Consider the following 14,537-nt stretch of genomic DNA (forward strand, 5'->3'; position numbering starts at 1 on the left):
GTTCCAAGCAGTGTCAAGTGTGCGCAGTATTAGCTAGCAATACGTGGAATATATATATTTTGCTTGGTTACATCTAATTTTGTTTTAACTTCAGTTGTTGAGGCTAGTGTTATTTCCGATATTTGTTGGGCCCGACAGACTACTACATCGCCGCAGTAAAACCAAAATAACTTATCGCATCACATTTTTCAGAAATTAATTTTTTCTGATCTTCTGACGTTATGAAGGTGGGGAGGTGAAATATAAGCCTCTGATACAATTCCTTATGGAATCAAATAAAGAACAGCAGAAAAGTAACAACTAGCTTTACACAAAAGTAGCCTGTATGAAAGTACTACTACAAAATAAGTACTAACCTCCGCCTCGTCAAAGAAGGTGGCACATCTCAGAATAAGCTGTACGTAGCAAAGGAAACGCACGCGTTTTTCATCAATGATGGAGATCTGTGAAAAATAATATGAAAATCAAAATGCTTGCTTATAGGGTTCTTGTGAGCCCCCCCCCCCCCTCCTTTCAATGTAAAAAATGCATTTTCTGTATCATAAATAAAATTTTTCGGAGTTTGAAATGATTATTAGACCCCATGTCTGCTGAAACCCCACGTTATTTGGCGTCCGGTAATGGTCTAGCTTGGCAATACGTAATTTCATTTTGACGAAGTACAATCTAGGAAAAATTGAGGAGCCTCAGAAACGTTGTGCCCCACAATTGAATTTTTGCGAGGCAGGGGGAGGAACAAGCATGTTTCACCCCCATTTTTAGACACCCCTGTATATTGCGAATACATACTAGAGATGTTGACCTAACAGTCTAAATCTTACGTATCAAAGTTTTTAGTTTGGTTTGATATAATAAGGCCCTCGTCGATATTTCAGTTAAATCGAGGATTCACATTACCCAGTGATATGTAATTCTATGCCATTCCATACTTCATAAACTCGCAGAGTAGATGATAATGTTTGATGAGATACTGCACATTCATTTCCAGATTTTATCAATTGTCTAACAAAAAATAAGATGGAGGACGGTCTAAAATACGTCATCAGTAAAGAAGGAATAATTAAATTCATCGTCATATTGTTCGGCTGCGTCACATTCGCGCTCCTAGCGGACACCGGTTATTATTATTCGACTGAAATGAAATGGGTTCTGGCTGCTTTCATCATTTCGTTTTCATTATCTGTGCTGTTCTACTTCTTCCGTCTTATAAGTAAGTCAAATTTTCAATTTTTTTTTGTCAAATCGGTTACGAAATATACAAATAGATTGTTCAACAGAATTTATGTTGTTGTTATATATATGTTGAAATATCGCTTTTCATCGCAGTCAATGGCAAATTTTCAGTACTCGGTATGGAGTTGCTATAAGACCAGTATTTTTTATTTTTCTATGAACTCCGGGGCACAATATTTCATCAAAATTTTTCTGCTTATTTTAACTCGCCGGAACACTTTTATGGCATATGGGAACATTCTAATGCAGTTGTCCTCAAACTTTTTAAGCCCCCTTTCAGAATTTGTCTCGAACCCCACCGCAAAAATGACTTGCTGAAAATTAGCAGTTATAAATAACAGATAGTAAGACGAAAGTATGTCTTATTCAAAAAACACGTGGATGGAACGTCATTTCCAAAAAAGGCGAGCAAGATTAAATCTAACAAATATTTTTATTTAGCCTTACGCCCGATCAAAAATTTGTCTACGCCCTCTTGTGTGACAAAATCCACCGTTTGAGAAGCACTGCTCTAATGACAAATGGGGACATTCAGATTTGATCTCCGTGCTCGTACATCTAAGCATTGCTATCCTGCTTTGAATTACCGAGAACAAAATACGTTAACGATCGCAAAATGATATATTTCAGAACTTGCACCGAAGATGAATTGCGGAGGTCCCTTCTCTTATGACGGATTTGATTTCCTCTGGGCCTGGTTTTCAACTATCTGGTGCCTCACTGCTTCCATCGTTTTCAGCATGCATTTTCCAAAATCAGAGTGAGTGAAATATCATCAAGAACGCGCCCGAATGTGGGTTTATGGTATCATCTTGTCTGTTGCGGTGACAGCGAAGTCTTTTCTCAGGCGATATATTGTTGTCTGCTTCAAAAATTTATGGCGTAAAGTCGTAAACAAAAAAAAATCCTATTTTCTCATCTTCATTCACGCAACTTAACGCGTATAAGTCATAACTCGCTTGAGTCCATTTTCGCAGCACTAGCAATCCTGGATGAACTATTTGGGAAGCAAGTTGATGAAAAGGCCTAATATGTGTGTTTTTGTTTCATTCAGTTTCTACAAATACGGAGAAGCAATCGGGAGCATCATATTTGCCTACTTGACTGTCATAGCTTACGCTGTCGAAGCTTTCTTCCTGAGACTGTACGCTCCGGCTAACATAGGTAAGACTTCAATGCAGAAGAAGAACAAAGCTGGTATCTACCAGGAAGCAACTTCGAGAACCCCTGGCTCTTTCACTATGAGCGTTCCCACATTGCGTATACCGGAGAGACAGATCGGGGTATAGTTGTTGAACTGGTACCACTACTAGGTGTTTGCCGAAACCTTAATTTGAGCAAACATTCGTAGCCGATCAATGAGAATGTTGACGATACATATAAATTTACCATCGCGACGGAGGCGTCATTAAACACTGATTAACGCAAGACTTGAAGCATTTCACATTACTCTGGCAAAAAAAAAAATTGCATAGAGTATATTCCCACTTTTTAGAAAATTATTCAGAAATTAAAATATCTTTTTTTATATACGGAATGTATAATAATACGCTCGATCCAACACAATATAGAAACACCAAGGTTGACAAATTTGTACAAATGCTTCACGAGCAAACATATTTAATAACATATTTCAGACATAATATATATAATAATATACATAATAAACATATTTCAGATTTATTAAGGAAATTGTCACATGCTGTAGGGATTTTGAGTAAAATTCATAAACTCCTCCCCACTCAAGTTCTGCGTATGATATACTTTGTACTCTTTCAGTCCCATATACAATATGATTTGGTGGCATGGGGATACTCGGCTACTAGCAAATTGTCAAAAATGATAGAAATTCTACAAAATAAAGCTGTGAGAATATTATCTAATTCTCCACCTCGCTCCAGTTGTACCCCTTTATTTGCTAAACTAAAAATACTCAAATTCAAAGACTTGTGTCTTTTTAAAGTTGCAAAAGTAATGTATCAATATTCATCAAATTTATTACCAAGAGCTTTTGATAATTATTTCACGGCACAGTCTCATGTAAATAGCCACCACACTCAATCATCAGCCCAATGATCTTTTTTTGTTTCAAGATGTAAATCAAAGCGGACACAAAGCGCTCTGAGATACACCGGGGTAAACATTTGGAATGACTCACCTCCTAGCATCAAAGCCTCAACATATCCAAATTTCAAAACTCAGTTACGCAACTATTTACTATCCTTATATTTTTCATAAATGTGTGTTGCATTTCCCTATATCATAGTTTTATTTCAGTGTCTCCTAGACATGATTCTGTGATTGTTGGTCTTTAATATTTCTTCATGTACATTGAGATATTTTACTGTCATGCAGACGTCTTTTCTCGTTTCAGTACTGGTATTTATTCCTTTGGTATCGTACTCTTTCTAGTCCTTACTTAATATGTATTGTCCAATTTTTTCCCAGAAACGCTAACCAAAGTGTGCCTGAACAGCACCGCTTCGAAATAATATAGGGGGAAATCCCAATTCTATAAACAACAAGGTTTATTATTGCCTTGCAGCGTCATCTTGGGGCGATGCTGTTCTCGCATAAAAACGTTTCGCGCTGTGCTAATTTTGTAGCCATAAGTTTTAAGCTATTTAAGGTTGCCGCTGACAAGTAGACCGAATGGTCATTTCGCGGTTATCCCGTCATTCTGTACAAATTTTTTTTTATTTTTCTTGTTTTCATTTTGTTATATTTTATCGGAATGACAAATAAAAAACGATTTGATTGATTCTTTTTATGTTTTAGGTTTCGTCGCCACAAAGCCAGGCTGGATCAAGACAGCAATTGTCGTCTTCGGTGCAGCAACATTTGGTCTCATGGTCGAATCGGGGTACAACTGGTGCTGGTGGGAGAAAAGGTATATAATATATCAATATAATCAAGGTGTATTTAGATGCAACTAGGTCCCAATGATGTTTTGTACAAAATCACTGTCAAATGGGATTAGTTTCTGGGATTGGGATGGGATTTTCACTCCAGTAAATGATACTGATATTTTACTCGCCATTGGTTCTCGGATTAAAAGGATCAAAAATCGTACCGGTACCTTAGAACTTGACAAGTGCCCCATTGTAACGTGTTTAATCAACTTTAGTTAAGTAACCGATGACAATAAACTTATCCTGAAGCAAAAATGCCGCAAGGATGCTATTGATCGCTCACTCCCTGAAACTGATATCAAATTCAACTAATGTCGAAAAGTAGAGCAGGCAAACAGCCCTTCCCAGATACCGGTCATGCCGTAATATCATCTCACTCACCTAACTCATTCCAGTAAAAATCCGCTATAGACTTCAGAAAATTCTTTTTGAAATGTTGTAAATAATAACATGGTAGCATCGCAACAAAGGATACTACTATTTCGTGCTTTCAGAACCGTTCCCTGATTTTTATAACTGTCTACTACTGCGGCTGCAATACAACTCGAATAATTGCATTCCTAGATCTTTAGCGTGGATCAAGAGCGCCACCTTACGAATGTTCAAGTTATTTTGCAAACTTCGATATCTTTTATTAATTAATTAAGCTTATTCAACCAGGTAGATATACAACTTTTTATTATGCACTCATATAAGACGATCGTTTGGCTTACGCCAGGTTACTAGGCTGGTTTGGGTATAGTCAATATTGTTCCACAGACAAGGATCGTTCAGAAAATTCAAATTCAGAAAAGTAAGAAACGAAGTCTCCTGATTATCTCAAAAATATAAATTCCTAACCCTCTACTTTTTCTCGTAGTTGCGATGCGGGAACAACGTACGCATTGGTCGTCTTCTGTGTGGCTTGGAGCGTCACTACGTTAATGTGGATAGGACATATGGCGGCTCCTAAAGGAAGGTAAACCTTGTAAAATTTTCTTATTTAGTTTATTGTCTCAAATAGCCGAAAAATAATAAATAATGAGAATTATACAACATGTCGCCAAGCATTCCAGATGTTTTAATTTCCAGCTCAGGGATGATTGCGTACATGGTGCAGTAAGGGGGAAACGGTACTTAACAGTTTGAAAATTCTAGCCCATCACTATTTCCCATAAAATTTGACCCACGCAGAGTTATTGGATGCGTCATGACAAGAGTATCTCCAGCACGAAGCACCAATTGTCAAGTCTAATGCCAACCAACTGTCATCTTTTACAGCATCGAAGGATCGCCCGCTTTTCAAAAAGTCGAATTTGTTTGGGCAATTATCGGAATCCTGTTTTTCCTGAGTGGAGCGTCGTGTTTTGCAGCGTACATGGATTGCAGTGGCAATGATTTCGACAATCTTCCAAAATGCCAGAAGAGACTCACTGGCGTCATAGCAGGATTTCTTGTTGGAGTTCTTTACCTGGTAGAAGCGGTCATGCTGAAGCCGTAGTAACTTGAAATATTGAAAATACAACCACTCGCACAAATCCTCCAAAATATAAGACAAAGGAACTAGGCCTGCATATGCCGAGCACCGACAGAACCAGCCATTTTTTTCATAAGCGTTTCTGTCACGACTAGTTAGTTACTTGTTTCATATATCTGTTCTCTACTAATGAGTTTTTAGATTGATAATTTGCATCTGCACTCACTCCAATTTGCTTTATTTTATGACGAGGTATGACATGTTTTTGCCAGGTACCGGTAGCCAATTTTGAAATAATTTCGTGTTTGTATCGAATTATAGCGTAGGGCATTTTTTTCTGCTGTGAATTGGTCTTTTTGAAAAAATAAACTCGTTTATTTCAAATCCTAGTGTGTAATTATCCATTCCTTTGGGTTGAAATTTCACAACCTACCGCAATAAATTTAATGCATTATGTTATATTTGTTGTTTTCTATTGAGGTTTACTGATAACGTTGCGCGCACAGGCGCAAAAATAAACGGAAGCTCAATTCATCATCAATAAGTTTAGAACCGATTAAGAAATCAGGTGACTACATGTACTCCCATTTCGACTTTAAAATACTTTCTATAACTTCTAATTTGCCTTAAAATATTATTTATCATCTGATGACTTGAATTCGGGAACTCCTTGGAACATTTTCAACCCAATAGAAGCTTCAACTACAGGGTATATTTCGACATTCCACACAGTTTTTTTTTTTTCAATTATAGCATGCACATGATTAGAAAGTTTTGAAAACTCTGCCATGCGCTTTCTCAACTTCACAAGTTTTCACCCAGACTACTCTACCCTACCCCACATCTTCATTCATCCAACTTGGCATTCGGCGACTCCACAGCTAGAATAGGCGCGAAGATATTTTACTCCTGTGAACTAATTCGATATCCTATTTGGCAATCCTCATAAAACCATTCACGGCGAGGCAAAATGTCTTTTATCTATTTTTCTTTCCTACTAGCCGTTTCTCTTCTGATCTCATATTTTCTCGGTGTATGTTTGTTTTAAATAACTCAACAATTTTGGGTGAGCGGACACCTACCACTTCTTTTATCAATACCTTTCAATCTAAAATTTGTACGTTTTGAACCTTACTGAAGGTTTCGATTGCTCTTCCGATTTCATAAACAGCTTGATTTCTTTTGTTATTATCAATTATTAAGTCTTTTATGCCGATTACGTAGTCAAAATGAACCTATACTTTAACCATAGAAGTCGACACCTAAGAACAGAAATGTTCTGTACAAGCAGCCTACTCACAACACACTGAAAATCAGAAGTCATTTTCGCATTATTTTGATTTTTATTGTCAATATAACATACTTTACTTCTTCTTTGACACACCAACTGTTCTACCACGACGTCCCGTAGTTTTAGTGTGTTGACCTCTGACACGAAGGCTGGAAACAAGATTCAGAGAATTAGAAGTCAAGGAAATGTTAGTAAGTGTTGGACTTCGGAATTTCAAGAACATGTTCTCTTTCATCCGGAACTATTAACAACATGTTCCTCATTTTGTGAAATATAGGTATGTCATTATGTAAGCTGCATTCACAGAGCACTCTTTAAATAAATCTAATACATATAGGAATGCCACCGTCTAATACAGTGGTTCCCAAACTTTTTCACAAAAATTCCATGACGAACCTCTTGCATTTTTTTTTAATGATTCGCGGCCTCGTGCACCAGAACAAAACATTAAAAGATCACAAGAAAAATATAAATGCGCCATAACCACTCGTCTAATACATAACTTTTGAAAATGCCGAATATAACGCTAGTCATCAGCTGTGGCGCACATTACCTTCAGAATCTGTTCTGGTCGTCAAACTAGAACAAAACTATTCGCCTGATCCAGGCTAGAATCACGTGAGCAACCTCATCTGTATGGCGCACAAATGGCCCCAAGGGCATGACAGCCAATCTTATATTCAAATGAATTATCTTGTGTCGATGTATCTACCCACAACACCAAGCCGGCGTTATAAACACAATGGCACAGAAGGGGCTTATCACTAATCCTATCTTTCGATATAGTACCGATAAAGTACCCGCCACGTGTCTGGGTAAATTTTGAGGAAGTCCAACGCCAAAACTAAATTGGTGATTTAACTTTCAAGTCCCAGGTAGAGTAGCTATAATTCCGAGTCGCAAGTAGTTGCTCTTCTCAACCGCAAGTCCAAGTCTGGGCAAATATGGATACGGACACGCTTCACTTAATTGAGAAAGATTTTTTCAAATTACAATTGACAGCATCAGCTACCCCCTTTCATATTTATTTGTTCATTCTTTAATAACATCGATTAATTTGTGTTAGTTGAAAATATCTTAAGAACCTCTCGAGACATTAATAAGAACCCTTCCCCTCTGCTAAGAAAATGGTTAGCAGGGGAGATCTGCCAGCCTGATCAAACCATATTGACAGATTCCTCTATTCCCCCACAGTAAAAGGAATGCTCACCCCCAATAATGTCTCAATCCCCTGTGAGCTCTGATCTTCTTCAATCTCTCTGTATCTTCACGAAGTTTGTTATCGAGCTGGTTAGAGAGAACCTGCAAAGAGAACAATGTGTAACTATATGGAATTGCTCTTGTGCCTTAACCAGGGCTGTAAACTTCGCCATATTTTTTACTAATATTTAGAGCCAGAACCGGGGCCGCACTTTTAGACTCCAGTTGAGATTTTAAATTATACGGAGCCACAAGTCCAGCATAGCTTACATACACCAAAGTTTGGGGTCAAAAACCGAAACATCCATAGAAATATACACAGATGAGCACTAGTTGGTAATGGCTCTATTCTTTACTCTACTGCTAGGTGTCTAAGACCAGCAGACTCAGTGTCAAGATTTCTCCATGGTATGTTACAGAGAGATTCCACTCTTACGAGTCATCATTGTCTGCTTTCCAGTCCATCAATCCTAGATTTAACCAGACCCAGGTAATTAGAGAGGCAGGAGTTTGGCATGTCTCATCCATACCAGAGTCGTAATTGTATTTTTTTTTAACTTCTTTAACTTTTTTTTTAACTTAAAAGTTCCACATCGGATTATTCTTAATCATTATGAACGGTAGCATTTTTGAACCAAAATTTTGCTTGATCTATGAAGAATTTTTGATTTCTTCCCGAAAACAAATATTAATTTTGAACGTATCAGATGCCAATATAGAGATATTCAACAAATCTGACAAAAATAGTAATTCCAAAGCAACACAAAAAGTGACAGTCAGCTGCAGGATATTAATCATTATAACATTTATAATAATCCCTACAATACACAGCGTCTCACCTGACTAAATTTGCCGTCCTTTATATCTTTCTGTCTGTTCAAGAACCAATCAGGGATCTTATATTGCCTGGGGTTCTGCATGATCGTTACGATTCTATCGATCTCATCGTCTGTCATCTCTCCAGCACGTTTTGTCAAGTCAACATCTGCCTGGGATGAGAATTATAGTTATTCTAAATTGGATTGTGTTCAATAAAAAATTTGGATAATTCATTGTGAATGGCTATATATTAAGACTGGTAAAAATAGTATAGAAAACCTGTTCTGAATAATATGAATGTGTGACCATGGAACATAATATCTTTCCTGCAAACATTTAAATGAGGTAAACCAAAGCCTCCTTTATGGAGAATTTATATTAGTTTTATTATCGCTTTGTTGTGTCTGATATTGAAGACTGGTCACATTAATATCAAGACAACTGCTGGTACAGCACAGTTCTATACCGTAAAAGCAGGTAACTTCGGATGATTTCACTATATTATGAACAATTTCTCCGCCGTTTATTGTTCAATTGAAGCCAAACTTGGAATATAATACATTGAAGCCTTTCTCTTCACGATAAACTCGGTTTCATATCAGTCAATACCTTTTTTCATTCAAATTATTGACTTTATTTGTCTGCAGATCTGTATTCCAAATGTTTCTAACTTCGGATGGCCACTTTTCGCTTTGCGTCACTTCGTCGTGAGAGAGAAATGTCTGCGTGATCAGTGACGCGTTATAACGTCGCTGCGTAGAACTTACGATGCCGTGATCCGTTTTGCGTGTCGCACACTGACGTTCATCTATGACGGCCGTTTTATTTTTTTCCGATTGTTAATTCTTTCGGGTCGGCGGACATTGAAGTTTTATATATCTGGTCAATGACATAAACAGCATGCTTAATGTCATTGATCTGGTATACCCGTGCGTTTACGTCGGCAACAGCTCTTGAAGACAAGAAGGACTGATTTCATTATCTTATGTGTTGGCTTTGATCTTATCACTGTTTGTATATTATTAATCGTTCGAGTTTAAAGCGACACCGGGATGGAGATATTTATGAAGACGATGATTGACGTTCTTATGCTTTGCACCTGCGATTGCACGAATCCTGAATTTTTATTTATAATAATAATTGAATAAATCGGCCGTTATGCATTTATACTTGTCATAAGGCTTTTGGTCCTAATTATATATAACTATTTCCCTCAAGTTTTAACGTTTTTTTTTTTGGACAAAACAATAACCGGACGGTTATTATAGCTAAAATCGTTACCGACTAACTCACAATTTTATCTACGGAATTTGCGAACACTTTACTCGACGATTTTGACAGTGTCACGCCATAATTATTACCGCTAAAATGCTTCAAAATACAACGCATGTAATAATTTATGATAATTTTGCCCAGCGCTATTTCTGACATTTCGCAAAACTAAACCATTTACTTCTGACTATTCTTAATTTCATGAAAGTGCTAGATGTTGCTAATATGATCGTTTTAATACAAAACAAAAATGAGACGTGGGACAAATGAAAATAAAAAAAACAGACGAATAAACTAAGTCGTAAAAATGGAAGTGGAAAACCAATTTTAATACGAAGCAAAAATGAAACGAATGAAAATAATAATAAAACGAATGATGAATTACGATAGGTAGTAAAAAATGGCAGTGGAAATGGAAAACAATATGGAACGGTGTAGCTTGTGGCTCGTGTTCATAATTCAGATATAATGTATTCACAGGCAGATAGACAAAGTCAAATGACATGAAACGGATAAAAACGCCAAATAGAAACTTTGATACTCTTTTCTTCATTTTGCGACCTGCTACTGAGTGCACCTGAGTTTCATGCTCACCTGTGCAACATTCTATTTCTACGCTTAAGATATTATCATCGTAAACATACATACCTTATCATTGTGATAGTATAGATACGCGTAACTGGCTGTTCATTAGCCTTACGTATCAACAACATCTATACGTTCGGAGAATGAATGCAAAAATATTAACGCACAAATTTGATGTGCAATAAACGGATTCACAATGAATAAACAGCATATGACTGGGGCTATAATGAAGTTTTTGTAGGATTTGGTGACTAGGATCAGGTAGGAGCTTTCACTTTATATTTAACTACACGTGGCGCCACATAGTCTGGCGTTCAAATGTCGCAGCGAGCTACGCAATGTGACGTCGGCGTTAAATGGAGCGAAATTGAATCACGTTGTTGACGTCACGTTCAGCGTAAGCCTCGTAACGTCGATATTTTGACGAAATTTTTAAATCAAAATAATATATTTTACTTGAATCGCACACGACATCTCGTGATCACTGTAATTTTCCTTGTACATTGTGTATGCCCTCTAGCGATTGACGGTCTTTTAGTGAAGTTAGCGTCGACAGAATTCGCTATGTTAGCCGCTTAAAAACAAGGTGTCAATTTTTGGATAAAATGTGATTTTTTGTGTCAAAAAATAAATAAGATTAGGCGATTGAATATGATAACAGATTTAGATATATAAGGACTCTCTATAGAAACTGCCAGAAGCAAAATATGACGTAATTTAGTCAAGATATAAACGATTGAAAATTTCATCCGAAGTTACAAACCATCCGAAGTTACCTGCGTTTACGGTATATATCTATAAAACAAGAACTCTACTCGCCCCTGAAATGAGAGCGCCTGGTACAACAGCAAAATGTTTGTTGTGATAATATTATAAATTGATCATGAACAAGACCCGAGTCACTGTTTATTAAACCAAGATTTACTCCTGTATTATTATTAGTGACAGAATAGGAACAAAACTAGATGGTCAAGCCTCCCATTACAAATCAACCCCCTACCTTCTTGCAAATCAAGTTGCTGAATCTTCTGCCAACGCCCTTGACAGCCGTCATCGCGTACACGATCTTACGACGACCATCAATGTTGGTGTTCGTGATACGCAGAATGTGCTGGAACTTCTCAGGAATAACCAAAGCCTGAATTGAATCATTGTCAAATTAGAAAAATGTTCCGAAATATTCACAATTTTACACCCATTGTTTGGTTGTCTACTAACTTGCTGTAGGACAGGCAATAAATACAACTAAATTTTTATCAAGTCTGCAAGACAAATTTGCAATGGTTTTGTGTTTTGTCAGTTATTAAATTATCAGATTATTCCCTCATATGTAGAAGCGGTCATTGTAACTATGACAAAAGTCCGATCACTGCAATCCTATTGAAACCAATACGGTTAGAAGAACTGCTTTCGGAAATTATGAATATAATCATCCCGCTCTGAAAGTGTCGCTATAAATTTTGGTCACGAAATTTTAATAAATTACCTTTTAAAACACTTGAATCCAATCTTGCTGGATTCACAGAGTTGATTATTTCTAAAAAATGTCGACAATGAAAGCTTGATTTCACGCGATATAAATTTAACTTACCATGACCACAGGCAGCTACGAAACTTCTCCAAAAAGAACGGTATAGCAAAATCATTCAACCAAATCAAAAACGGGTGGTGGCAGAAGACGTAATTATTAAATCCGGAAATATACAGAAATTTGAAATAGGAATATATTTTGTTGTAAAACTCGCGACAATAATAACCAGTAATGTAATATTCAGAAAAACAGTGAAAATCTTCCGATTCCTACTTTAAAAAAATTTGAATATAAATAATCTTCGAGTAGTATCCTAATTATCGATTTCCGGCTCTTTTTTTATTCTGGATCCCCGACCTGCCTACCAGGATAGGATAGGATAGGATTTACATATTTATCCCGGGGGAGAGGAAAGCCGATAAGACGGCTTATCCATATGGCGAACCACGGCCTCTCGTCCGGTTACCATTCCAAGTCGGGTATGGGATTAGTTTTACTGTATTGTTTGTTTTCGGAAGCATGAACTTGGTGGTGGAGGAAGCCGTAACCGACCAGCGGTTACGTGAACCACCCAACGACGGCGAGGAGTCCAGCAATCCTCTCGCACATAACCATCCCTGCATGGGATTCAAACCTGCGAACCCACGCAGAGTAGTTAGAGGTGCGGTGGCGAGCGTATTCCTAACGCTTAGCCCGTTGAGCCACACCGCCGCGCCGGAATGGTGGATGTAATCAATTTGCCATAAAATTAATCGGTGTTTAAATTGAATTTTCCATCATCGGGGTGTTCATAATCAAGGACAATTATTTACGGCCTTTACAATTAAATTATCTTGGAAAAATTGGAATTTGGGAAAATGAGATTTTATCGCTTCAACTCAATTCTAGGTTTGACTTGAAACTCATACACGCAAGAATTTCGAATTTTGATTTGTAATTACAAGAGTTTGTCTGGTATAATGATAATTTTGAATCGCCAAGGCTCATATCGGTTGAATTTGATCATTTTTATCAATTAGTGAAGAATGATTCAACAATCACAATTTGTGCAGTTGCGTATACACTTCTTTCGCTTAGGTATATTTGTGAGTTTTTAATTGTGTTTCAATAAGTTAGTTGTAATTAAAATGACCTAATTGTCACCAAGTCTTCCTAAGAGCTTTATTTTTGCCCCAATATTGAAAATTAATCACGGAAAAGCTGCGATAGACTAGGCTAAAATTATTTATCAGTTACTGTAAGCCGCACGCGGTTGAATTTATTTTTGTATAAAAAACCATGGGTTTTGGACAGGCGAATCAATTTGTGAGCGCCAACTCTTCAATACAATTCTGAAAAAAGTCAAAAAGTTTACATTACTTAAGTATAGGACCTGATTTTGATGAACCATCAATAATTTTCCACGTGCGCTTCGCATATATTTGTTTATCTTCACCCTTTCTGGAGAATAGATTGGCAACGCATAGGCTAAATGGCACACGTGGCTCGTCGGTGTGCCCAATGACATTAAACAACATGATAGGCATCTCTGACGTCACTCCATAAGACTATACGCAAAAGATTGTATTTCATGATACGCTTCAATGCACATAGTAATCGTCGCCTTTCGAGACCGTTTCCCGTTCGCTTTTGCTACTCGGCGCCTTCTTTACGTGTAGTATCTGCCCTTTTGCGCCTGTGACGAAAGAAAATAATTATTATATCTAAGAAGTTTTGCTCACTTGGAAAGCTGGAATGACAGACAAGCTAGCTGTAAAGAGTAATTCTGGACATCATAGACGTTTTTATTTTATCAGAGAAGATTACAAACGCTATAGTGTAAAGATTTGTGTGGAACATTTTGCAGATAATGACAAAGTTCAAAGTTACTAGTTTTAATGTTTGTACTTAAACATTGAAATTTTATTTAAAGACGGTGTCTTACAAAACAACAAGACTGTTTATACTTCTCTTAACGGTGCTGTGATACAATTCCATAACACAAAGTTTGCACCCATCGAACTTGCTTTAGTAGGTGAATTTATTAGACATATTACATATTCAGTTTATCGTAGGTAACATTGATGGTACATAATGCCTCGTAGATATGTTTGTGTCTAAATTTAGAAATTTAGCTCATAGCCCACTAATTAGTATTATCGTCTATGCAGGAGGTTGCAGGGCTGAATTCAACTTGCAGCCTTACCGATCACCTGATGATGCTCATTTAGTTTGGCTCGAGCAAGTCTTCTTGAAAGA

General features: G+C 37.1%; 2 protein-coding genes across 2 annotated transcripts; one reads left to right on the plus strand and one right to left on the minus strand.

Moving 5' to 3' along the window:
• Nucleotides 1-992: 992 nt before the first annotated feature.
• On the plus strand, nt 993-6,084 carry LOC120335000 (myeloid-associated differentiation marker-like protein 2). Its single transcript, XM_039402511.2, has 6 exons — nt 993-1,210; nt 1,864-1,993; nt 2,288-2,397; nt 4,012-4,123; nt 5,005-5,103; nt 5,406-6,084. Exons 1-6 carry the CDS (start codon nt 1,018-1,020, stop codon nt 5,623-5,625), a joined length of 864 nt encoding a protein of 287 aa, XP_039258445.2. The 5' UTR covers nt 993-1,017; the 3' UTR covers nt 5,626-6,084.
• An 840-nt stretch (nt 6,085-6,924) lies between these two features.
• LOC120335001 (small ribosomal subunit protein uS13) lies at nt 6,925-12,511 on the minus strand. Its single transcript, XM_039402512.2, has 5 exons — nt 12,360-12,511; nt 11,769-11,906; nt 8,932-9,081; nt 8,103-8,194; nt 6,925-7,041 (listed from the first exon to the last, which is right to left on the minus strand). Exons 1-5 carry the CDS (start codon nt 12,360-12,362, stop codon nt 6,966-6,968), a joined length of 459 nt encoding a protein of 152 aa, XP_039258446.1. The 5' UTR covers nt 12,363-12,511; the 3' UTR covers nt 6,925-6,965.
• Nucleotides 12,512-14,537: the final 2,026 nt, after the last annotated feature.

This window comes from Styela clava, chromosome 1 (genome assembly GCF_964204865.1).
Source record: "Styela clava chromosome 1, kaStyClav1.hap1.2, whole genome shotgun sequence".
Lineage (NCBI taxonomy): Eukaryota > Metazoa > Chordata > Ascidiacea > Stolidobranchia > Styelidae > Styela > Styela clava.